Source organism: Dicentrarchus labrax, unplaced genomic scaffold (genome assembly GCF_905237075.1).
Source record: "Dicentrarchus labrax unplaced genomic scaffold, dlabrax2021, whole genome shotgun sequence".
In the NCBI taxonomy this organism is placed as follows: domain Eukaryota; kingdom Metazoa; phylum Chordata; class Actinopteri; family Moronidae; genus Dicentrarchus; species Dicentrarchus labrax.
In genome coordinates this window covers 7,933,475-7,961,400 of record NW_026136723.1, presented here as the reverse complement: position 1 = coordinate 7,961,400, position 27,926 = coordinate 7,933,475, and the positions used below count along the sequence as shown (strand labels likewise).

Genomic DNA, 27,926 nt, shown 5'->3' with positions numbered 1-27,926 from the left:
CCACGAAACTTTCACGGCAATTTGTTCTCGACTTTCCAAATAATTAAAGGCAACATCACTTTTGACAGGTAGTACATTGCGTGCGCTGCTGTGTGTGCCGCTGCTATCTAGCAGCTGAAAGTAGGCCACTCCCTGCTGGCCTTTTATTGAACCTGATGATTGCTTTGCATTTCAAGGTTGTCCCACATCACTGCATTCATAAACAGACACAGCAGTGTGCAGGAAGAACATTTATTTTGTAATCTTTTGCACCCTTGAACCTGATAAAGCGGCTCAACTGGTGTGCGTGTTTGAAAAGGAGTAGTAAGGGAGTGACAAAGTACATACATTAGAAATGGATGTCGCTGAAGTGTAGGTCTACATTACCATTGGAGGTCCTTTAATAAGGAAATGTTCTGAACTTGCTGAAGTCACCAAGCAGCTATTAAACACTACAATTAAATTGGACTCCCTGATGTCAGATGGCTCTTTTCAAACTTTATTTTGCACAGAAAAGGAGTGTGAATGGTCTTACGCATTACTCGATATAGAACCTATCTGGTCTGACAGGATGGTGGGTGAGACCATAAAAGTAATGACACTACAGGGGGTGTGCCTCTCCCTAGTGATGTGTTCTTACTGTCAGGACCGAGAAGAGGTTGTTCTCACCATCTCATACAATCATTACTGTATTAAACTGTCAAAAAAAGCTTTTAAGGGACCTTAATTAGGCTATCAAGGATGATTACAAAGCATTTTCACTTGCCCTGTTGCAATCCATAGGTGGGTGCAGAGGGACTGTTTGTATTACTACCGCAAGAAAAGCATGTCAGCAACCTCCTGATTTCATAAACCTGTGGTTAGATATTGGAAGGTTCAGAAATATCAAATATTTAAACCACCGATTTGATTTAAAAGCATGTTATTACGGTACATTTCTAATTTAAGTGTTCAAATTTCACTGACCATGTTCTCCACACGTAGTTCATAAGGCATGGGATTGTAGACCATGAGCTGCACTTCACAAACATCCCCTTGAACCCACTGGAAGTCTGGGAAAATAAAAAGAGACATTAGAATAGGACGTCAGTGGCATTAAAACCCATTTGTAATTAATGAGCTGAGGGAAATACACCATTAGGATGCATTGCTATTACAGATCAAAGGCAAAAGTCTGTGATAGATGATGTAAATAAAAACAAAGTCCCATAAAATATATATAACATTTTCCTCATTAATTTTTAATTAACTTAGAAGCAAAGCAAATAATCATTGAGTTTATGCTACGCTTCTGTTAAACTGCATCCAGCTTCTTTAAAGGGATAATTTGACCTTTTGGAAAATACGCTCATTCGCTTTCTTGTCGCGAGTTAGATAATAAGTAAACTTAGTTAGTAAAAGTCCACTCCACTCTAAGATCTGTCTGTTCAATATGAAGCTACAGGCATCAGCCGGTCAGCATAGCTTAGCATAAAGACTGAAAACCCGGGAGAACAGCTGACCTGGCTCTGTCAAAAATAAGTAAATAAATCCAACCACATACACAAACAGAAATGTAAAATTGACAATTGTATGTGCAAAAATAAGCTAAGTAAGCTAGCTCAGGGTTTAGCTTACAGGCATGGTATCAACCTTCTCATCTAACTCTCAGCAAGAGGGCGTTTAAGCGTATGATGAAAACGGGTACACAGCTTGCTGGACCCAAAGGAAACAAAATATCAGAATCTCTAAAACTCAGCAATGGACACGTTTAGTGGGGGTTATGTGCCAGACTATTTCTCTCTTTCTTTTTTATGCCGTTGTGGCTCATAATCAGCGTCATAACTCCTAAGCCACAGGGGCGTCCAGGAAGTTACCGTGCCCTGCCCAGAAACATATATATATATATATGTGTGTGTGTGTGTGTGTGTGTGTGTGTGTGTGTGTGTACAAAAAAGTGTAAAAACAACAGATTGTGGTTGTACACAATCTGTTGTTTTTACACTTTTTTGTACAGATAAAACAAACTTCAGGCCTTATCACCCAACATCAGTGCTGGTCTTCACTAAGTTGGTGCTCATACCAAAAGAAATGCTAGGGGCTGCATTGGTAGAAGCCTGTTGAATCTAGGACCAGTAAGATGACGAATCAGTAATCATATATGGGTTTAATGTGTGGGTGGATTCCATTGATCAATTGGATTCAGAAGTTCTTTACTATGGCAACGGCTGCGCGTTAAGATGCTGCAGCCAGAACACAGTCAAAGTGGATGGACACTGTTTCTTTTAATGTGATGATGAAACCATATTGTCATCACTATCTTGTTGCTGTTGTTTACATTCCCCCAGACGCAAATTCAAAAGATGCACTGTAGAATTATTTCCTGGGTGTATTCGTATATCTTTATAAATAACTGTATATATTATTTATTTTATGTATCCTTTGTTATTCTATGAATTTGATTATCTTTTTCTACGTGTGTAGCATGAAGGAACTACAAACTTTCATTTCATTATGCAACCTTGTGTTGTAAAATGACAAATACATTTCCTTGATTCCTTGATAATTTGGGCCTCGTAGTGTATATACATTTACAGTAATATAATGGGAGGAAAAAATCATTTGAATTGACGCTGGAGCTGTTAAAAGGCATGATAGGACCTTTTCAGTGCGTCACTATTAGCTTACAGAATTAAGTTTATTGAGCTGTTGTGAAGAGTTAACAGCAGGGATAATGGGATCAAGTTATGTAAGGCTCTAATTAAATGGACTCCAGAGAAATGTGTAAAAGGCAGGTTAGCATTGCATCATGGGTGCTGTACTCAGATTCAAAATATTTAGGAAATATTCTGATTCACTGATTTCCTGAGAGAAGAACTTGAGAAACAGCTTAGTCTTACTTTTAGAAAAAAAAATTCTGAAGAGATTACAGCTACACTGCAGTATCCATCATTCCTGAATGAGATGCTGAAAGGGTTTGTTAGATTGAAAAGCTTTAGTCCCACTGTAGCCATACCCATCTTCATTTGAAATATAACATATTCTAGTCCATTTGGAGAGTCCATTGCTCTAAATAGACTTGCAAAAGAGGGCCTGAAAATCCTCTCAGACCTCAAGCTCAGACCCTGGCAGGAAAAGGGATTTATAGAAAGCAAACTGCAGCCATGCACCTTGGGAAATTAAGTCAGTCAAAAGAAAGATATCTATGATATGAATATCTGGAAAGCCCCACACAACCCTCAGGTCTGGCTCACAGGCACGCTCTCATAGCCAGCCAATTAAGTGTGAAATACACCTCAGAAAATAGAAAAACAAAGTGGATTGCTGCCACATTATTTGTGTTTCCTTACTCCTTACTCCTCAAGTGCCCATCGAGATTCTGCACAGATCTCCAAAGGATTGAAACCTCATCGCACAGAGCAATAATGAATGTTTTGAGTCAATGCATGGCTGTGTTTAGTTAAACGGTGCCTGTGTTTGCTTCTTTAAAGGGCAAATTATTTGATCAAACTGTCTCTCATGTGCTGTGAAAATCATCTTTTATTGACCTGAGACAGAACCTTAAGATGTTTACTGGTGTTACTGCATCCTACAGAGAAATATTTGGTGAAACTATCGGCAACATTAATCTCTCATACTGAATAATGCATGCAAACTACACCTGGGAATTGGAGCAAAAGTCATCCATGTGTAATGATGCGACCCCAAAGCAGGAGGGAATGCATTAAAACATAACTAAAGCCAAGCTTTTTGAGCTCATTCGAAATTACAAGTCATTACGCCTCAGATGGAGACATATTTATGGTGGACATTTAGTGAATACTGTAAATGGAAGAATTTAAACAGCCCATGCAAAAATACTAAAAAAACAGAAATGGTTCATCCATTCATCAGGCATAAGTTGCTAAGATTTTACAGAGAAGAAAGACATTTATTGTGAAATAGTAGTTGGATAAAAGAATCTTGACTCAAGCCCCGATATCTATGTAACTCCATCTGTTGATGAAGACTTCAAGATGCTGCTGAAAGCCAATACCAATAAGATGAAACACAATCAGTCCAGTCCAGTTCAGCAGCAGATACATAAGTTTGAAAGCATATAAGATGCCAAAATATTACACATCGCTTTATAAGAGGCTGAATTTTACAACACTGGGAACTTGTCATTTTGACACTGATTTATTAGTCCCAAAAATCTGGAGATAATTACAAAGATGGTAACTGTTTATAACTGTTTATGTTATAAAGGAATCTATCACAAGGGATTTTTTTGTTGGCCACTGGGAAAATTGGTATCAAGGTTGCCTGGCCACTCCGTATCCATCTGTCTTAATACATTCATTTGTTTGTATGTATGTCACTGTATATTTTCAAAGAGAAGCTGTTCTGAACAAATTGCCCCCAGTGGGATTAATAAAGTAGCTTGAATTGAACTGAATCCATGATATTGACCCACCATCTGTTTCTGAAGGAGAAACTAATCCAAGAAATAACTGCTGAAAGCTTGAAAGGTGACAGTAAGTCGCAATTGGTTGTAACAATGTTTCTGAAATGTATAATTGAGAACTTTGGCTGATGGAAACATTTGTGTGTCTGCACTACAGGCTAAAGACTACGTTGGAACAGATCCCGAGTGGAAAGCCAGATACTGGCGCTACCCAGAGTACATTTCAGAAGAATACATTCATTCATCTTTTTGCTTTCAGTCTGTATGTTAAGGATCACTACTCTGCTATATTATTCTAAAATTTGACAATATATAAAAAAAAAAAGGCAACAAGCACTACTGCCCACTTACTACAATAACCCCAAGCATCCTTAAAGCTGGAAGTCAGCACTTTAACCACAGTTATTGTTTGTTTCCAAATCCAATGTGCTGGAGCACAGAGCCAAAACAATAGAAAATGTTTCACTGTCCAAACACTTACAGACCTGTGTCCCTGTTTCCCCTATGAGGATTAGATAAAGTAAAATGTACTCCCCTGTATGCCCATATACCACTGTAATAGATAACCTATCACCCACATCAGTGAATGGATAGCCATGGACTACCAGGTTCTTAAAACTGAGTCTCAGAGCAATTATAGGGAAAACAATCTCCCATTAGAGGACCCCTTCTTTTATGGCTGAACACCAAGCTGATTCATAGCATGTGACTTAAAGAGCAAGAAAACACGCACACACATATTCCACACACCTCAACTGCTAGGGCCTAGCGCAGAATACTAAAAGATTTTGACTCCCTGTCAGTAAAATGTATGAGTGGGAAGAGATGGTTTACTCTAAAGCTGTAAAAGTTTACAGCTGTGGCACATAGCTGAGCATAATGAAGTCCCCGAGAGTATCCCTACCCATTTCACTGATGGCAATGTAGTTTGTCAATGTAAATTTATTTTTCTGGTTGGAAATACCAAGCTGTGTTACTGTAAGAGATTAAAAAGGGCAAATGAGGTTGAGGCTGATATCATACAGCATGCTGCAGCCCTGTTTGCAATTGTCTGTGACAGCAGAAATAATACTGAGCTCTGTATGGGAGGACATGCCTACATGTGGCCCTTGTATGATAAATGCATGTTCACAGTTAAACCATTCTTCAAAGAGTTTTTCTACAGTTTTCTGCAAGCTGGGAGCTGCCTTAAAGGAGTTAAGAGAGAATCTTAACTTCATTAGCTGGCAGCTAGCTCCCCAGAGGTGCACTGACTGAGAGGGAAAGGCATGTCTGGATTTATCTCTGGAGCCTCAGAACACCATACTGCACAAGAATCTGACTTTCAACATCTAAATCCTGATCAAAGAAAAGAGCAGCTTGACGGTAAGGATGTTGGCCGTTTACTTAAAATCATTTGTGGTTTACTCATCCATCTTGAACAGGAATGATTTAGAAAATTTTGAATTTACATTTTATATACAGTATTTAAAAGGACCAGTGAGTAGGATTCAGTTGCATCTAGCGGTTAAGTTGCAGATTACAACTAACTGAACACCACTCGCGTCTGTATTTGATGACCTGTGTGTAGAAGAAACTACGGTGGCTGTGAAACTAACGGAAAAAGGCAAAAGTCCCTCTCCACAACCAGTGTTGGGTTTGTCTGTTCTGGGCTATTGTAGAAGCATGGTAGTTAAACATGCAGGACTTCATGGAAGGCATCTGTAGATACAAAAGGCTCATTCTTAGGGCTCATTCTGTAATGGCTCATTTGAAAAAATGCCCATTTCTAATGCAAGCAAAGAATAAACAAACTGCTTAAAGGCTTTGATTATTAGTTAGTCTCAAAACAAAACCAAAACCAAAAACAAGAAACTAGTGGTCGACCGATATGGGATTTTCACTGGCCGATGCCAATATTTACAGAGCAGGGCAACTGACGGCCAATATATAATGCAGATATCAAAATAAAGAAAAGTCATGTATAACTCCATATTTCCATGCACATGGTTATCTTAGCTAGTAATATGTTGTTTTAGATGGAATATATATTGATTAATGAAAGATAAAAATACATTGGTTTAGCTATAAAACTATAGTCAAAGAAAAAAAATATCACTGAAAGCAATGCTTTACTGGCATCTGTATTTGTCTCAACACTGACTATCCACATCAGTTCTCAGGTCATTGCACTCTGATGTGATGTCAGTGAATTTTACATTAATTGCTCTATGAGTCTAGCTGGGCACTGATTAAACCAACTATACTTTGATAAAAATGTACTCTGACACAAAACTAAAAGTAAAACTTCTGCTTCAAAAGGGCCCAGGATGGACCTCAAAGGCCTCAAAGAGATGAAGGGGGCCCTGTATGATGTCCCTGACTCAGCGTTGGCAACATGTTGCTATTGATGTCTATAACCTGAAGACTAACGCCATGTCAAATACACATCAGCCAATGGACAGCCACACTCACTCTTCCACTGCTACTCAAATGTAGTGCGATGATAAATTTGACTTAGTCTGGGATTGCATAAAACACTGAAGAGGTTAAAACCCCAGGAAAACTTTATTGTCATACCAGTGCGTTTCACCAGCTGATGTATGTGTAAACACCGTCAAGTTAAAGCTGAAAGTCAGCATTGAAACCTCAGTCATTTCACATTCCTGTGCTGGAATATGGTTGTCTTAAGGCCCTGACACACCAGTGGCCAATGTTGGACGGTCAGTAGTTCTAGTTTTTGCGGTGTGTTCCACACTGATGGCATTCGTCCGCCCTCGTCTGCGGCTTTTTTAACACAGGCGACCTGAAGTGACGCAACACTTCAGGTCGGCTATTGTCACCACTAGTTCTTTGGCATCGGTGTGGTGTGTCAGGGCACACCGTACGTAGAGTCGGTCACAGTGAGCAAAATATGGTTGTAAATAGAAATTATGTTGGGCTTACCTATCTTCTTACAACGCTCCTCTCCTCTGTTGTGCATGATGATTGGTGAGTAGATGAAGGGGCTGGCAGTGGACATGTTCTGTCCCAGCAGGCCTTTCACTTTGTGAGGACGCAGACTGACAGGCAGATTGAGGAGCTTCACTGATCTAGTTTGGACATCACAGGAAAAGGCAAAATAATGAAATGAGAAAAACTGGTTTTGTTGCACATTATGTTAGTTGGTGTAGCTTTAGGGTTACATCAGCAGTATAACCCGAGTGTTTGTGATGAATATCCACAATCATTACAGTGTATTGCAAGTAAGATACTCTTTGTTAGAGGTCAGCAAAGCAATAAAAACACAAGTAGAGACACTTGAAGAAAGTGTGTGCTGCTCATTTACAGGGATCAGGAGCCTATTAACTCATTCACAGATAACTAAATGTAATCTAGCAGATAAAGACCCAAAGTTCTGTAGGAAAGTTACTATTGCTCATTAATGTGCAAAACAACTTCATGGTTAGGCTAATGACTTGTACGATTAAAAGGTCGAATGCGCCATGAGAAGTTGAGAGACAGTTTTGGGAGGGGCTTTACTGGTAGTGCCTGCTTTTTCTTGGTTTGTTTCAGGCTCTCCAGCACTTCTGCTACAACAGTGAAAGCTAACTGCAGTATGTGCAAAGGAACCCATATTTATTTAATTATGTTTACACTCAAAAAGCTCAGAGACCTCTAAAGAGGGGTTACCCTAACCCTAACCCCTAACTCTGACCCTTTTTCCTTTAATGAACCCAAACAGTGTGCATTATTGGAGGTGGGTGTGGAGCTCTGAGAACCAAACAACTTTTGGTGATAAAACTGATAAACTCTTTATCAAAACAGATGCACATAATTTGTTCACGCAAAACAAGATTGAAGGTTTTTCGGGTCCTTGTGGGTCTGTTCTGTGTCTTCAGCTGGTTTGAGTTAAATCCAAAATCTATTAAAAAGGACAAGTCTGATATCCATTTTTTTTGCAGCCTAGCAAAAGTTTGATTCTTCTGTGCCATAAACATTCACTGATGTCCAAAAACAATTAAAAACTAGAGACGTTGAAAAATGATTTTATTGGCTCTGAGTTCAGACACAGATGTAGGCAAAATACAGGGATTAGGCTAAAACATTCAGCTGGCTGCTTGATAACCGACCCAAATGAAACTTGTTTGTGTTGTCTCTGCAGCCGGTACCCAGCCAAAAGTCTTTTGTGAGGCGCCCGGATAGCTCCATGTACCTTGCTGCAGTGGCCCAGGGTTCGAATCCCACCTGTGGCCGTTTGCTGCGTGTAACCCCCTCGCTCTCCCCCCTTTCCCTGTCTATCTTCAGCTGTCACTATCCATTAAAGGCAATAAAAGCCCCAAAAATAATTTTAAAAGATATTTTGTGAGAGAAGAAGCGCTACTCTGCAACTGGTTTGTAAACGGCCGGTATCTACCAGACCAGATCACAGCGCACATGTTGGTGCCTCATTTCAGTACCTATCTGCTGTAATAGCTCCTCTATGGTGTGGATGTTACAGGCAACAAAGGCATCACCACACATGTGCTATCATTAGTTTATATTACAGCAAATCTCTCTCTATATGGCTCTGGCAGCAGGTAGCCTACCGCTAGCTAGCTTAAACACGGTTAAAATGCCAAGCTAAACAGTCTGAAGTGCAGCCATTTTGGGATTCCAACACTGGAGGGGACGTGCAAAAAATATTTTGAAACCAACTGCGTGTTAAGGGGGGAAACATCTGGCAACACACAGGATACACTTGAAAGCAGAGGGATGCACCATGCTCGACTGCTCGTGTGACCCCACGCCAAGCAAATCAGCCGGCAGTGATTGCCCCAGAGATGGAGCGCACAGATATAAATAGCAGATGCAACGTGTCACACTGACTTGTCATGTATATCTATGAAGGGGAGACCACTGCTGATGATGATGGCAGCCTTTCTTCAGGTTAGGTCAAATATGATAATAATTCTGCAAACATTTTGCTGAATTTTGAAGCTAGAACTTGTACCAAGAATAGAAATTCTACATTTATTTTGCTGTTATTAGTAGTGTGACTGTTGTTTAGTGTTAAATTATTGTAGTTGGGTTAGGTTTTATTTTAAGTTGTTATATATATATATATATATATATATATATATATATTTGTAAAGCGATTTATTTGTATGAATATATTTAAGCATACTTTATTCTGTTAACAGTTAATATATTGTTTAATTTAAAGTAACAATTACAAAAACATTTTGTAGTACCATTTTTGTTCAAAGTATTGTTTTAGCAACGGTATCAGAGAAAAACCCAGACGATACCCAGCCCTAATTGTGAGGGTTTTTCTAGTTCCCACAAATACAACAGAGTGATAGGTCTTCTCACTAGCTGATTGTGTCACATCAATTTCCAGAGTCACGTTCTCAAATTTAAGCAGTAACTCAACTACAGCTGTGTTTTGCTGCCCTCTCTGGTTGAAAGTTCCCACCCTGTTTAAACACACTGAGCACCTCTGCAGAAATGTGCTCTGTTGCACCTGTAACCACACCTGTACTTCACTGCAGCACTGGAGGTTGGAAGATTTCCAGAGGGTGTTAGGTTACTTTTGAATAGTTTTGAATCAGGAACTTCCCAAAAAAAAAAAAAAGGAGAACAAAGCACAGTTTACTCAATTGGAGGAATGGTTTTAAAATTAACATTCCATGAAAGATTAATGAAAAGCCTAATTTCAAAGCAATTGACATTAAAAGGACCAATTATATATTCAGATCTTTTTCATTTTTCACACCATCGTTTAGCAGTAATGGCTAACTGACTGCCAAACTTTTATGTGTTTTATGTGCCAGATTTCTAATTTGGAGGATATTTTTTGCCAAATTAAAAATCGAGACGACACGTGACAGGATGAGTCAAAGTGGCAAGCACTCACACGCCTGTCTTACCGGACAATGGGGAGCTTTGTAAAGGGCACCGGTGGGAGCTTCAGGCCATCAGGAAGGGTGATGACCTCCATTCCACCTGGACACTTGGAGGTGTAGTTCTCCAGACTCTGGGTCACCTCTTTCTTCTCTGTAAATGCAGGAACACATAACAGAAAGAAAATCAATGAGAACATGGCTAGAGTACATAAAGACAATTATAGAAACAATTATCCAGAGATCAAGCAGCAGCAATTATGACATAACACAACTCTTGGAGTGCTATCTCCACTGTAGAGATCTCATCTGTGTGTGTGATATGAATTAAGCAGACATTAATGACCTGTGAGGTGTCTCTCTCAGCAATAACGGCCCCAGCCCTCAAGTACAATTGTTAAGTTTTATTGTACCATCAATACCTTTTGAGGTAAGATTGCTGCTCACCCAGCCATACAATTTTCTTTGGCTCTGCAAGTTTCAAGAGTGTCCATCAAGCAGAGAAGGACATTAACTGGCAAAGATTTCATACTGACCTATAAGCCTTTATGGGAGTACCTTATGAAGACTTATGAGCGCAAGCTTTGTGTTCATGTAAAGTGTTGTGTGTTTCTGCATCTCTTTGTACATTCAGTGAAAATGTTCACAGCACACAGATCATTTAAGCATACTCCAAAAAGGGTTTGTTGAGCTGCCTAAGATATAAACTGTATATTTGAGATGAGGTTTTAACAGCAAAAAAGGTAAGTCTAAAGGTTTTCTTGTCTTTTAGCAACAATAAAACACAATAAGAAGAAAAAGAAAAAAGTCCACATGAATATTTTAAAATGTGTACAAACTACAACCTTGTAGATACAGACTGGGAGCCAGAAACACAGCGCCAGAAGATCAGAGTGAGGGAATGAAAGGAATACAAAATGGAGTGAAAGGATTGAGAGAGGGAAAGGGGGAATAAGAGGGGAATAAAGTGATATTGAGATGGATAGGTGAAGGAAGGAAACAGGGGAAGAAGCATATAAGGAATAAAATGGCAGGAGATGAATGGATGACGGCTCAGTTGTCCTCCCGGCTCAAAGCTGTCATGATTGATGACATATTTGTCCACTTTTTTTCTTGTTTGCCATGTCTGAGTGTTCACAGCAGCTGTCTGTTTAGGGGCCACTCCAGGACAGAAAGCTGAACGGTGGCTGTGAGCTCAAAGAAAAAAGTGGTTCTTGTTTAAATGTTCATCTGCACTCATAAAGTGTTTTGCCAAGAACAGAATGAAATAATTACAAAGAAAGAGAAACAACTAAATTTGTATTTCTCCCATTGTGATGAATAAAATCAGCATGACTACTTCAAATTACAACTTAATTTTAGTTTAAATGAGTCTTTTTAGACCAAAGAAAATGAATAAAATGTCAGTAAAACACCATTAACAAACAGAATTTTATCGGATTTAGAAAAAGCAATGACTTTGTTTGTATTTACTGTTGAATGTCATAATTATGTTTGGTGGATGACATGTTGTCAAACAATTGCTATTTACACATCCAGCAGACACGGATGAGTCTCTGGTGTCAACCAACTCGAGGCTCTTTAGTTGCTAAATGCTTTGCTATCTTCCTTAACTAGTTGCTAACTGTGTCTGCCAGCTGTTTAGTGCTGAGCAGGTAGTGCACGGTGGGGGTTGTCCACAACGCTTTCATAACAAACGATCAACTGTGAAAGAGTCTGTTGAGTTGAGGAGAACTGAAGAATTGGACGACAATTCTCTGTGCTACTGTTATGAGGAACACCTTTCACATTACAAACAGTAATTTGACCCATTGTTAATATAAACATATTGATTAGGGCAGCTTTAAAAAGAGAAAGATCATTTTGAACAAAAATGGTGTTATTATGGGTGCAGTTTTTATTATGCAGTCAGAGTGCCATCAAAAGGCCGGTTAATGTGCAAACACTGCACTGCCAACCAGAACAGCTGTAACCTAGAAAACCCTGTGACTGCAGGTTGTACAATTTCAAGATTGGGGCTGATCAAATTATTGATAGTCACAAGAAGTACTTCGTTCCTAGTCAAAAACGACCATGTATAATCAATGCATCAAAATACGTATACGAACTGTATGCACCAATGGATTAAATGAGTTAACTTAGCAACAACCTATTGATAACACCTACAGGTTGAAGTAAAATAGTGCCCTGCTACCTAGGGTCCTGACACACCAAGCCAACAGCTGGTTGTCTGGCAGTCGTTGAGCATCACTGGCTGACCATCACCTTTTGCAGTGAGTCTGGTTCAACTGGCATTAGTTGTCGCTTATGCTGAATTCAGACAGACCATAGCCTAGCATGAACAAACGCAGCCCTCTCATTCATTTGGATGAAGCCAGTCGATGAACCGCCGATGCAGCGGGGCTGCCAATGCAGAGGGCTCTGGCAAAAAGACGCAGGGTCGCCCGGGGAAAAAATGTAATCAGGCAAAGCAGCGCCAATCGCACATTCCTGGTAGATCATCTGAGAGGCCTTCCAATTCAGAGTTTGGTTACTCCAACTTGACTTCCTGGGCCGAATATCAAGTCTCACCAGTGTCTGAAGCAACAAGAGCCCCCTATACTGTTTTAACACCTGTTTAGGCTTAGGCGATTCAGTATGTTAGATTAGTGTGGAGGCAGTCTGTGACAGAGCACTGTCTGACTATTCAGCCACCCATAGGGTGCAATCTCTTCTCACACTTTACCACAACATTCAGGACGTACTTTTAAGATTCCAAATTGTGACTACTGACCAGTTATTTCCCCTTGCACAGAACGTATATGCATGTCAATGTTCAGCTGGGCATTCGTTAGTGTTTGTGGTGTGTTCAATTGCAATTTTCACCAAAAGCACTTTCTCAGGACTAGTTCCTTGACGTCAGCTTGATGTGTCAGGGCCCTTATATAATCAAACCCATTGGGTTAAACTAGAAGAAAAACTATTATCTGACTTGTTTCTACCCTGCTTTTCACCAAGCTCTCTGCCCAGACAAACACAACAAAGCACATTGTTAGCCTGACAGCTGGAACACACTGTCCAGATAAGCAAAGAAACATTTTTACACTTAACGAAAAGAGGAGAGAAAAGGTGCAGCTCTCAACACTTTATACGGTTCCCCAAACGAAAGGATCTCATCTCCAAGTGTCAACCGTCAAGAGGTAGAATAACAATTGAAGGCAGGATAAAAGACAGCATGGGTAAAAGTTTGCCCTGAATCCTCTACTCTAAAAACCGGCTTACATCGCCTTGTTGTACGACAGAAGAGTAGGAGCGAGACACTTTTAAAATCTGCTCATTTTAAATCGGTCTTTATCTGGCAAGTTTGTTTGCAGTTCTTCTTTCTCGGAAACCACTTTATTAATGCTGCACTTTCAACAGCTTGACGTGACCGAACATTCATTTCTGAATAAACAGTGAAATCATGTCTGTGCCATTCAAATTAGTGTGACAGTAATGAGAGGGCTCAGGTACTCTGACAGCATCTTTTGTACTTAGCCATATTAATGCCTCACAATTTGTCTGACATAATTTGCAAAGCAGCATGTGTCAATTGAGTTTGTCTGGATACTGTTGTGCAAGCTTAAGATCCATGAAAAGTAATATGAAGTGGGTTGGTGTGAGGGACAATCTGTGAAGGGCAAACAATGTACTAATTCTTAAATCTTTCATGTTGTGATGCACAAAGTTTTCTTCCCTGCCTGCCTTACTTTTTCTCTTGATGCGGCTCCTCTCTGCTGTTTCCCCAAAATGAGGCATTATAGCGCAAGTTTTACTGTTCGAAAGAACAATTCCCACTCTCATTTCAGTTGGCTTCACAGTTTTCCAGCTCTGTGTAGGTGTGAGTGCCACTTGTTTCCTCAATTTAGTCATGGCTTATTTCTGTGTGCTCATGTTGCTGCCAGCTCCATCGGCTGGGTCTTAGTAGATGTGCAGAATCCATTACACAGCGAGTCACTACCTAGTTGTGTTTACCAAACACTGAGGAGTTACACCAGAAGAATCCCAAAGATTACTGCTATTGATATAATCTACTGTCAACAGAGGAATAGGCCTCCTGACCCACTAAGGTGGAAGAAAGATGATTTAATCTGCATTTAGTATACCATGGTCTACTTTAAACATGGCAGACTGTTAACACATGCATTTGCACTTCATCCTCGCAGCAGTGGATAGTCATGCCAAGCTATGCTGGGGCCTTGTTTCCTTAACCAGTGGAGGCCTTTGTAGCAGTTTTAGTAATGCCATGTATTTGACACAGAACAGGCAGACCTTCTTGAGCAATGCTATTCTTCAACAGAGATAGATCATCAATAACCTTTTGAGGTAACTGGATTTGCAAGATCACACAAGAATCCATCTTGCCAGGCTTCAAGCTGTGCACTTGTATTGGAACTACAGTGGTTCAGATCAATCAGCTTCTTATGAAGAACTACTAGCAACTACGGAGGTGGTTTAACACTGGGTGCAATGCAAGAAGTGACTTTGAAAACAACAATAGGGCTTCAACAGTTTAGCATCAATGCTGCTATAGCATCAGTTATATCAGAGAGATGGAGAGTACATCTGCAATGAATGAAGAGCAAAAAACAGCTTAAGTTTTTTCTAGATGGATGTTTTCCCTCCTCTCCTGACTGGCTCTGTTAATCTGACTGGTTGAAGTTTGCCTATGATAAACAGTGACAGACAGATGATTCATCCAATCACCTGTCAAGTGATTTTTGGAAGTGCTTGCCCATTTCCAACAACAACTTCCCAGGTAGTTCTGTTTAACAAATCATTTGGCTTGTCATGTTAGGTCAACAACAAAAGATATGGACATATTCTAGCCCTAGCAAGCTGAAACAGTGGGAGTGAGGTGTTAGATGAAGAGCTGCACACGACAGGCACCACTGTGATTTGTCCAAACCAGCACACGTCATCAAGGTAAACCAGCTTGCCATGCTGTGCAGTGGAAATACACCTTGCATCTCGCTAGCAGGGCATGGCCATGGTTGCTCACAGCTCAGCTCAGCTCAGCACAGCACAGATATTCCATTATCAAAAACCAGCATATGAAAATCCAGATTCCACTAAGTAACAATGGGTGCTCAGAACTGTAAGACTGTTGGGAAAGCACTCAAGCAGAAAGATACAGCAGGTATAATAATAGGCCATTTACTATTTGGAAGAAAAGGGCAAAAAAGAAGCTGGTGTTTGACTGAAGAATGGAGTGGTTACCAAATGGCAAATCAGGTAATAAAAACTATCCTGAAATGACACTGCTATCATCCTTCAGATTCTTTTAAAAGATTTTTACAATTGAATGAAATAAAATAAAAAACAATTTAAAAACCAAAAAAGTCCATATTTGCTGTCCTTGGAGATTTATCATTCTTAAACACTATTTTATAGACACTGCTGGGAAGAGGTGAGACTGGAGTACCTTTAATGACCGTGAACAATGGGAAAATTTTCAAAGAGAGATTTATAATGTCAAATGAAAACTACTGACGACCACAAACAAGTCAACAGTTTTATGAATAATTTAGATTTTTCTGGCTGGTGTTTCAAGCCAGCAGCAAAAAAATAAATAAAAATACTGGAAGTAAAACATAAATCTTCAAAACAATAAAGACCACAGTTAAAAAAAATAATCCTTGAAGACTGGAAACTGAGCAACTAAAACAGGGACATTCATCTTTCTGGTATGAAATTCACTGTTTACAATAAGCAATATCAAACGTATTCATCTCTATTTTTGTGACTTTACAAAAACTGTTGCATGCACTGTTACGACATGTTGATTTTTTCCTTAATTTAGCAATGTATGTGCCTGCAAGGGTGGGAGGCCAGGAAGTGAAGGTCAAGGGTTGGCATTTCGGTGAATATTAAGTAATTACTATTGGTGTGAGAGTATTTATTCCAGGCCGGTCATGTGACTTTTCTCAGTGCAATGCAAATCATGTTGATTTGGTGATTCAAACAGTTACTGCAATGAAATGAGTGCTGCCAATCTACAGTATGTAATATATACTGATTATGGCAACAATGCCAATAAAGACAAATCAGCAATTTGGTACTACTGTGCTTCCACATGAGCTCAAAGCATCACAGATCTTTAAGTCCCAAATATGTCTGCTAGTTCACAAAATGCAGGATTCTATACTTCCCATAATGCTCCATATTTTGTTAGACTCAGACTTCCATGTTAAAAATTTATAATTTCCAATCCTATGTGGGATAACTCTGATGTCAGTTTTCTCTCATACTTGACAAAGCTCCTCCAGAGACTTAAAAACATGTTCAAAACTGGTACTCCCAATGGCTGGTAAACTGATGGGTGAAACCAGTGTATCCCAGTATCTGCCACGTACCACTGCTTTCAGGCTACATGAAGGCGAAATTCCTACAACCAGTATTAGTATTCCTCACATCTTCCAGTGCAAATCATCAGAACTGGATTCTTAATTTGCAGAAAGTGTATTTTGAATTGCAACAGAGATACACCCCTGGCAGCAATGAACAACATTAGAATCACAAGAGTAATTGTTTTGGTCAATCTGTTAGTGGTGAGTCAGAACAAGTAATTTGTTATAGGAGAAAATATTCTCTAAATCTCTACAGATAGTTGTGTAAACAGAATTATGAAAGGTTATGCAACCACGTAACCAGCTTCAAGAGACTATTGCTCCACTCACAACTTTGGCAAAATGGGCTTTAATTAAGCATATGAGCAACTCCAACGAATGCCACTAATTAAAACAAAATTAGAACAACCACCAAAATGACATGACATGTTTTTTTAGTCCTAGTTTTAATTTACAAAAAATGCCAAACTGTAACTGCACATGTGGTTATTGGATGTATACTTGTCTTTGAACATTAAATGTATATCAATGTCTATTATTACCAGGCTTTCATATCTCAGGGAATGTGAGTTAATATTTTAAAAATCAATAAGCGTCATCTGCACTTGCAATGACTATTGCAAGTCAGCAAGCCCCAGACAACCATATCTGTTTAAGTGAAGTGAGCCATGTTTGCCAAATGATGTAACAATTTCACTTGTCATTGCAACTGCACAATGAAAACATCACGTTTTTCTTCTGACAATATAAGTGAGATTCGGTTTTGGTTTGTTTCTTGCTCCAGAGGATCACTAAATTGGTGGTTAAGGATAGTTCACCCACCATCAAATCACTGTAAATTCATCTGTTGTGCCTGCTGGAGAAATTCTGGCCAATGGCCTGTGAGAATAATGTAGTTGGGCTGATAACACCTGCTGTCAAGTTTTCCTGTGTGCCATACCGCATCTGCCCCTTCTTTCACAAATGTTGGGAGCTACAGAGTTAAGGAGCACTACAAAAAGCACCAGCACCAATCGCCTGAGACACCCAACAGTCACAATGCAATTATAATGCTGTTGTTAATCTGGCAGCCAGCAGGGTAAAAGGTAATAACAAGTCAAATAAAGCATCAAGGTAAGTGCATATAACTTGTGATCAAATACAGGGATTCAGTGTGTAAACATGATGATGACATGGGATAGTATGCATGCTCCATAACTTGTCAGTGATCCTATAAAGAATCTTGTGGCTTTAAAAACACTCTGATTAACATTACGGTGGCAGGTGAAGCCATGATTCATTGGCAGGGGGCCTTTACTGTAAATTGCACTGAGACAGTAAATCAGTACGGAAAATGACACTATACCCTACACCTCCTGAGAGACACCAGCTAATTTAAAATGCATCAGGGATACCATCTTTGTTTTAATTTAACATCAGGTATAAACCCTTACATATTTAAAAAGACAATCACTCCGGACTGGATTAGGAATTAAGAAGTACTGATGAATTACCAATGAGCTCTTTCATTATCTTGTATTTCATATTTCAAACAAGCTCCTAGAGTTTTTCTAATTTTCCATTCAGGTTTCAATGTTGTATTAGTATACATTTTTCAAGTGTGTTCTAGGTCTGGTTTATATTTATTTATATTTAACCTTTTTTCATATTGTCTGATCTATGTTTCTATGATACCAGACAAGAAAATGTGCAACCAGCATCAGAGAGACCTTTGAGAAAGAAAAAAACAAAACAATTGAGAGATGTGGCTCCTGTGGGTAATGTGATGACATTAAAACAAAATGACAGATGGCATCCAGCTTAAAAGAAAATGTATTTTCTCATTACAATCGAAAGCAGTGTAATCAATATTTGTAAAAATGAACAAGACTTAAGCAACCAACACTAATATGTGACCAGGGAGACAATATCTACAGCTCTTCTAATTATCTTTCTCTATTTTTAGGTCCCTTTCAATTAAACTCTTTTTTATAGTAGCTCCAACAAATTAAAAATCTCCCGCACACAATTACATGCATATCCTTTGAACATCACCTTTGGTATTACCAGTGTCATCAAAGACACGGATTCATTACCGGTGAAAATGTTACTTGCTCCATAAAGTATTGTTTGGTGACATCGGCGACTGTTATGATGTTTTTGAAAAAAAGATGTCTGCACTGTTCTTCACTGGTGTCATTACTGCCTATGGTCTTTTCTCATCATTTCATAGCAGGTGATCAGTTACATGGTTATTGTGTAGTAAAGGTCAACAAACATTTACTTATGGTGACTTTCAAAAGGGCAAGAAACATTAGGGATAGAGTTTTTAGAACATGCCAACTTAAACCAGTTACCCATAGTGGGCTCACAACTGCACCATGCAATTATAGGTGTGGAATATTAACTTTTAGTATACAGTCTTTTAATAACTTCAATATAACAAAAAAATGTACAGACTCTTACAAACATAACCTAAGCCCCTGCAGCCCTCTGCCTGTATTTTCCTATTTCACCATGTTCTGGATGTTTCTGGGTGTCAGTCGTTAGTCAGAGCACAGGGTGTGACTTCGGGACTCTATAAAAACTTCAGGTTACATCACTGTCTCTGTCCATCTCGATGTACCCTGTCTGTCTGGATGCATAACAATCTGCAGGTCTGTGTGTCAGCTGCATTCACACAAAATCTCTAAATATGACATCTTCCTGCAGGGTTGTGCAGATGTGTGGCAGTGTTTGTATGTGCTTTAGAATGTAACCACTGCAAAACAATCAGAAAATTGTTTTATTTCTCTGATTGTTTTATTCTTGCTAACCTCGCTCCCTCTCCTCATTCATTCTCTATATATCTCGACCAAAGGTGCTCTCTCTGACTTGCAAGGGAGGAGGGGCCAACTTTAAACGGTGCACTTATAAACAACAGACAAATCCCGTTTAGTGGCAGCTTTTTTCTTTTTCAGAAAAAAAGAGAAGCATTTAGATTTTTCAGTTGATTTCCAGGAGGCATAAATAAATACTTTTTAATTCATTTAAAGAGTTTTAAGTGTTGTCTTATAAGTTCTTAAATAATACTAAAATACTTCTTATATTCCATCTACTTTCCCATGGATGCATTTATGGTTATCATTAGGCACACCCCATGGCTCTGTACCAGTTCAGGAACGTGCTGGCTTGAAACCACATGACCATATACCAAAGTCATCATATACCTTTGTATGTGATTGGCTGTGTTTATTTTACTTTATTTTATTTAATAACTTAACTAACCTATTTAAATGTTCTTTGTGATCTGTGGAATGTGTTGTATGATGACCCTGATGGTGTTTTAAAGTTTGAATTTCTTGACTGCAACATCTGTAGTGAGTGTAATAATAGCTGACGATGCCTGGATATACTCAATAGTCATATGTAGAGTACCTTAAATAAACAGCATTGTCCAGTTATTTGTAATTTCTAGGCAATTTCTCCACATATGCACAGGAATCCCAACAGAGAGCAGAGCCGTAAAAAGTCTTTCCTGCCCAACTCTTTTCTATGCTTGACATATACACAGGACACATCAATGGGGACTTATTTCACTAGAGCAACCGACAATAACCTTTCTGACATTTTTAATATAACATTGCAGACGGGAGTAGAGGCAATCAAAGGAGGGCATCCAAACTGCAGCAGGCAGTGCTCTGAGCCCAAAATGTTACACTAAGTAAATGTGAAATTTTATTTTACTGTAGAAACACTAAGAAAGCACAAAAAACACTGCACACAGCTTACAAGGTCAGTGTTTCAAGTAAGAAAAATAGTAATTACATCATTTGGTAGCGTTTTTCTAACCCTTGATGTTGACAGTTTCTGAGACTGCTTGTAAAAGTCCTTTTGCTGATGTTTAATATTTTATACCTCTAAGCTTGCTTCATCTTGTTCATACCTCATCTCTGTCTTCCCCCTCCCTGCTTCCATTCTCATAATCTGTAGCCAACCAAGGATTACGCTGGCCTCTATTGTGTGGCCAGTAGACCGTCTGGCTCACACTGCTTCAGTAAAAACCCTATCTCCTGGCTGCACAGGATTTCTGGTCATAGCACAATGTTACACTCCCGCCAAGAAAAAGCTGGCTTTGTTGTGCATCGCATACTATTAAGCACAAGGTGTAATGCCGCAATCGCCTGGGGACAGGGTGGGTGTTTTTAGATATTTTTTTTAAGGCTGGGTATAAAGCTGGAAGCACCTCACAGGGTTTAAATTCTGCAATGAAGAAGAAAAGTGTAATGTTGCTACTTTTTGAGCATCTTTCTGTGAGTTTATTGTGAGCTGACCTTGATCAGACAGGAAGTCCAGCATGGTCTGCAGCAGGAAGGACAGGTGGCGAACAGACAGGCCGGGGTTGCCCATGCGACGGGAGGCGTACACCAGTTCATGTAGGAGGCGCATTTGAACTGCGGCCCAGCCTCGGTGGGTACCTGAGAGAGAGGTGGCAGAGACAAATTCACATTCACAAGGCTGACAAGGCTCATTGCTGACATCTAATGTTACACAGCTGTCATATCAGATTAGTACAGATGCATCAATCATCATTTGTATTTAATAATGCCAAAGTCATCATTTACCTTTTTTATTGATAAAGGATTGTTTTATTGACGAACATTAATGCTTGAGGTGGTCGAAAAAGTATGACAAACCTTCAGAAGTGTTTATTTGTCATACTTCACACAACCAAAGGCCATACATGATTAAATCAAACTGAAGTCTATTCACTGGAGCCATCTCTTAAAACTTAAGTATCCCCATTGCAGACAATCACATGGGCTCCAGCGTAGTGCTAACTTAGCTAGTGTTGTTTGCTCTGCAGAGCTCCACAAGACATCTTAATAGCATTCTAGCCTGACACCAACTGTTACATAAGACCATCAGCCCCCTACAAGATCCTCTTCTCCACTCCCAGCTGTCGTCTGTTGAGTCACTAAGTGGGAAAGAAAACTAGAGGAACGATGTGCTGGCGAGGCCGCGGGTTCCAGAGGGAGAAAAAGGAGGATATTTGGTACACACTATGATGTTTCCTTAGCTTAAATACCACTTCCAATAATGTCAAATCATTCCGGTGATGCTTTTCAGTTATCAGCATTTTTCTGCCGTGGTTATTATTCATCCTGACTTCTTCTGCCATCTGAACAAACTGTAAATGCAATTCCTTCATAAGCTTTTTTTTTCTGTCGTGAAACTGCACCCACTAAGCAGTCTAAAAATAGCTGACTTCCACCTGTCTGCCAAAACCAGCGCTTATCTGGAGAACAGTAATCCAAAGGACACTTTGGATTTTCTGAGAATGTCGCTCTCACTCGAACACGAAAAATGACTTCATTTGTGGTATTTTCAGACTTGAACTGGAGGTGGCTGGCAATCCATTTAACACACCACCAAGATAATGAGCGTGGTGCCACGGCCAAGCAGTCGCACTGTCATGCAAAACCTAACTCAAAAGGCACTGTACCTTCAGGCTGCCTCTGATGAAACTAGGGGAATTTTCTACTGTGCAGGGGTGATCAGACCACATATCAGGCCACATACCACCATTATTCTCCTAAATAATAAACATGTAAATTATTACATGAAAAGAAACTCCAAAAATGTGTGTGATGGCAAGATAACAGCTGTCTATGTAAGAGGAAGAAAGACTACAGACAGTGCCCCCATTTCTGGTACCAGAGGGGAGTAGTGAAGAAGTGTCTGCAAGCCACTCAAAAAGCCATTTGCTCCACTGTATCTCAGGGCACATCAACCTTATTGGAATGCACCATTGATCCCCATTTTCTTTCTCACTTCAACTTGCCACTCGAGCTTATTGCTTGATAAACTCCCACCTGATCCCTTCAGCAAAAGACGCACAACCATCATTCCTTGCCTTTCCCTCAGCACTGTGGGGACTCCGAGTGGATACTCCAACTTGAGCTGGGACGTATCAGTATGGAGAAATCATGTTACATTGCCTTACGGTCTGTTGTTGGAGCTCACCAGTTCCATGAATTAATGCTCTCCCTATTCATACCAGTGTGTCTACTTGTATAAGACATTTTTTAGTATAAGAAATTAAACTTTCCAACGTCTGGAATATTGGCTCAAAGACCCAGTGTGTAACATTTAGGAGGACTTATTGGCAGAAATGGAATAAAATATTCATACATATTTCTTCATAGTGTAAAATGAATTTTAAAATAAGAATCCTTCTCTTTTTGTTTAGAATGAGACGTTTTTATCTACAGAAGGAGCAGGTCCTATTCTAAGGTGTCCACCCTGTTACACCGCCATGGTTTCTCCTACATGCATGGAAGGCTGAACTGTATTCAAATGGTTGCAACCTGCAACTTCACCACTAGATTCCACTAAACCTTACACACTGGTCCTTTAAAGAACTGGTAAAAAATCTGTTCATTTTGATAAGAGTATGGTAAAAATATTGCAAAATTTTAATGATGAAATGGTCAACTATACATTTATTTATAGATCTTATGGACTCTGAGGAAATATTTCCAGTTCCAACTTTTCCGGACACCCATTTGCCGTTTTATAGTGTGATCTTACCAACACACTAAGTCTCTCCGGTCACATGTGTTATATAACTGAACCCATATTCCATCTTTCCCTAACATTTTACTTTTTAATGCCGATTCACTAATTAATTAGCCTTACTGTATTACTGGCCTTACAAAACAATATATCCAACAAAAATAAAGTACTGGAGGAGCTAGAAGTGCTCTTTTAGGGAATTCAATAATTGGGGTGTTGTACATGGACAATAGTAAACTAGATTTTTCATGCCAATATGCAGAGGAGGACTTTGTTTACAGCTGCACAAGATTTGGCTTTAGTTTTTACAAAAGATATAGAATTGCACCTGTAAATTAGGAGTCTATTGGTTGTAAAAGCTGAGACGTAAATGTGGGGAGATTACAGTTACCATGGGGAAATAAATAACCAATGTTTGAGAATTGTGTTGTTAACAAATGTATGTGAGGTGACATTAATCATTCCCTCCAGCAACAATTAACACAAATTCAACCTATCCCTGTGAATTCTGCACAACCTTGCAATTTTGTTTAATCACCGCAAACTTTACGCAAATTTGGCCAAATCATTGTAGTTTCCTGCGCAAATGCTGAGTCATACGTCAGCAAACTCACCCCCTTGGTTCTGACTGGGAAGACGGAGACCATACAGAGTATAACGTACAGTACAGTGATTGAATCGTCACTGGCCTTCAGTTTCTAATGAATTATACAGAAAATGCCTACAAACATGCATGTAATTTCTTTATAAAAAATGCAGTGAGACATTTCAGCCCGTAACAATCCCCAAAAAAGCCTGTGAAATCCTGGTAAGACTGGTGAATGCACACTAAGGCTGAGCAATTTTATCGATCCTGCGATATATATCGATATTTTGTTTCCCCAGAAAGTATCGATTTTTCAGCTGAGAGTATCGATACATTAAGTCCCATTCAAATCCCCTGTGTTCCGCCTGGCACTCTGCTCGCTGCCCATTTCCCCCCGTTTGCTTTGCAGGAAGAGCGATTAGGTCAGCCAGCCGCTAGTGTCGCTGTAGAGCATTTCTAGCAAGTTACCCGTCTAGATACTTCCTTTACACAGACACCGACATCTTCCTCTTCCTGTTTATGCAGTCAGAGTGAGGAGATTCAAGAGAATGGCGGCAAATATAAATCCAGCACCTTACTTAAAAGTAGATGTGTGGGAGCACTTCGGGTTTAAAAAGAAGAAGGAAAGCGACGATTTAGATAAAGGTCTGGCGGTTTGCAAGCTGTGTCACACAAACGTGAAATACTCTAGAAATACCACCAACCTCTTTGATTCATTTTGTCCAGCATTTGCAAGCTGTAGACTCTCTGTCCAGTCAGAGCCATATATTGTGTAATTGAGGCTTTCAGTTTTCAGTTCAATTAATTCAATTCAAGTCAATGGAACACTCACAAGATGTCACCAAAATCACACTGTCCCTTTAAAATCTTTCAGAAAATGATGTAAGTGTATCGAATCGTAGCGAATCATATCGTGACATATATCATATCGTGAGCTGAATATCGTGTATCGTGTATCGTATCGTATTGTGAGATTAGTGTATCGCTACAGCCCTAATGCACACTGTAAACTCACAAGTGTCATCAAAGTTGAGATTTGTGTTTAGAATAAAAACAAACAAACCAAATGAATGAAAAGTAAAATCCTCTTAATTGATTTTGTACCTATAATACGCAAGGCCCAGTGCATCAATAGTTAAGTGCTACTGGTGTGAAATACTATCTAAAAACAACCTTTCACAGTCAAAGTGCAAACATTTTACCTCAAACAATCATCAGCATGTTTCTATATAAAGTTTATAAAGGAAACAAGGCCAGAGTTTAACAGCGCATCAGAGAAAAATCCACTCAGTGTCACTTGAATAATGATCATAAGAGAAAATATGGACGTCCCTGAGCTTTTCAGTTCACTGTGAGCTCTGTCTTTTGTGTTGCCAACACTTGCCAATGAGCATAGGCTATAATGAGCAAGGGTCAATAGTCTATAGAACCAAGAGGCTTATCATGAGGACCTTACCAAAGAGTGTACAAAAGCCCAGGTCAGGTCTCAACTGTGTCTGTCTTTGAGCAAAGTGGTGGCTTGAATGTAGAACATCCTGAAGGAGCACTCTTAGAAAGACAGCAGAGCTGGAGGTGGAATGAGGCGATGCTTTTCATTTCCTTCATCTATTAAATATGTGTTTACACTGCTGACACACACACACACATTCTGCATCATTCAAGAGGGTACTGCTTTCAGTATTTGAAAAAGGTTAACTCTGGGAGATTTACTCTTTTTCACTCTCTTTTTGCTGATGAAAATCTGCACTACTTGCATTGGGACCCTTGAAAATAAATAAATAAAACTAACTGATAGGATGAGACTAATCCCTCTGTTCGACTTCTTCAACAAACAAAAGAACCTCTCTTCAGGATGAGAGTACAAATCTGATTAAGGTACTGATTTGTATTATATGTCAGACAATGATTCAATAGTTGTATAAATGTTTTGGGGAACTGACGGATCCAAAATGTGCCAGCAGGCTGGATTTATATGTAATATATTGGATTCACTGAATAAGCACAACAAAAGTTTTTTGGCCTCGATGAAAAACTCAATACATCCTGTTTCCTAAAACAATGACTATACAGTATATATACTTTCTAAACAATCGGCTCATCAAATATCAATTAAGAAAATGTGGTACTTTGGTGTGTAGAGTTCTCTCCAATGTATGAATTCTACAGTGAGAACGACAAACCTGCTGGTAGAAAACACACATTATGCTGTATGTTTTATGCCTATGTCCACTTTCGATTCTGAGAAAGGCAAAGCTGATGTTAAATTGCTGTGTGGTAAAAGGCTGGTGGAAGTTTCTCTTCTTTCAACAGCTCAGGGCCTTGTTTCCCAAAAGCATCTTAAAATAAAACTAAACTTCCAAGTTCTGTCATCATTGCCATCCTCTCCATCTTTTATTTTATATATTCATCTCTTCTGGTTTTGCTTTCAGGTTCGGTATATTCTCTTGTTGTTATTAATGGTGTTGTTGCAGTCACATGTTTAGATATAGCAGGTCTAATACAGAAATGATTCCATTCACAGTGGATGACCTTCATATTCCTGAAACATACAGGTAAGTAAGGTAAGGTAAGGTGAGCCTCCAGCAGCATCAATCAAAGTTCACTTTATAAACTGACTTCCTCCCAGGAACATGAATTATAAAGGGCAACAAGCTGGAAACTGTAGACTGTTTACTGCACAATAAGTTTTGTTTTCATAGAGAACAATTCTTAATATAATGCTTTCTTTGTGTTATGTGCTTTGTGATGTATGTATTTTGAATAAATATCAGAGCTGACAGACAGGTAAATAGGCAAAGTTTAGGGCACATGGTAGACCGCGCCCCATGTAGGCTGAGTCCTTACTGTAGCAGCCTGGGTTCAATGCCAACCTGTGGCCCTTTGCTGCATGCATGCCCCCCGATCATCATCAGAAAACAGGGCCCTTATATGTTTAATATTAGGTGCCTAAGGAAGACCCTTAAACACAACAGAGTTTTGATTATTCAATAGACTGACAAGGAATTGATTATCAAAATTGTTGCCAAATCCTGTTGTGCCAGTCAGTTGTCAAGCCAAAATACTAAATATTCTCTGGTACCAGCTTCTTAAATGTGAATAAAATTAGCTTTTTCTCTCATTTTAAGCTGAACATCTTTGAGTGTTGAACGGTTAAAACAAGTAATTTGAAGATTTCACCTTTGCCTCCAGGAAATTGTGCCTTTTACACTATTTTCTGAGGTTTTATCATCTATACACCTACAATACACCAATTAATTGAAAGATTACTGATAATGAAAGTATTTAGTTCCAGCCCTAAAACACAATACATCCAATATGTGAGAAGAATAGTTTGGAAATGAAACGTTCCTGTGTGATAGTGCGAAAAAGGTTGATAACAAACTTCTTATCAATAGATTTTCACATAATCACAAACATCCAGTACCTCCAAGTGTCCAAGCTTACCTTTGTTGAAGTCCTTGGGATCAAGTGACAGGCTGTATCCAGGCAACGTCTCCAGCAGCAGCTTGTAGCAGGCCCTCCAGCCAGGCTCTGGGATGGTGGGAGCCACACACTGCATGGCTGCAACACGCTTGAAAAATGCAGACTTGCGATGGAAGCCGATCAGTTCGTAGAGCTCAGACAGGATACTGTAGCGTTGGATCTTCTCCTCCTCTGATAGCTGCAGTTATGGAGACAACATTAAAGTCTTCCTTCACTCAAAAATGTGTTTTGCTTATCGTCTCTTCTTAAATCTCATTTTAACAGTAAGAGCAGGATTTAGTGACATCACAACTAGTTTGGAATGGTGCAAAATGCAAGTTACACAGTGCACATACACTGAGAATGGACCTTTCCGTAAAGTAAGTTAATGAACAATATTTGCATATTCATAGATTATGAAGAGTATTTTCATACATCTTTAAATATGTCTGGAGGGGATATTTAACCATCCAACCCTTGCTACCTGTTATGTGTGGGTTGTGACATCCTGCACATAAACCAAAGCCTAAAGTCTGAAAGACTGAAGCTTTAAGGGGCAATTTGGCTTGCAAACAGCAATCAATAGTAGTAAATATTAAATGCAATCAATAAAAATGTCAATCCATAAAATAAAACATACATTGACAAATCAGGGTTTTGCAGGTTTAACGAGTTAAATTTAAGACTTTTAAAAAATATTATGAATACATATTAAGACATATGTT

General features: G+C 39.2%; 1 protein-coding gene across 5 annotated transcripts in view; it reads right to left on the bottom strand.

Annotated features, from left to right (window-relative positions):
- trappc9 (trafficking protein particle complex subunit 9) overlaps positions 1 to 27,926 on the bottom strand; it is a 207,664-nt gene that overhangs the window by 163,336 nt on the left and 16,402 nt on the right. For all 5 annotated transcript variants that reach the window (XM_051389453.1, XM_051389454.1, XM_051389455.1 and 2 more), the window contains 5 exons: positions 27,184 to 27,400; positions 20,909 to 21,052; positions 10,276 to 10,402; positions 7,331 to 7,476; positions 946 to 1,031 (listed from right to left, as the gene is read on the bottom strand). In XM_051389453.1, the coding sequence (XP_051245413.1) occupies positions 946 to 1,031; positions 7,331 to 7,476; positions 10,276 to 10,402; positions 20,909 to 21,052; positions 27,184 to 27,400 (720 nt within the window). The remainder of the gene's footprint in view (positions 1 to 945; positions 1,032 to 7,330; positions 7,477 to 10,275; positions 10,403 to 20,908; positions 21,053 to 27,183; positions 27,401 to 27,926) is intronic.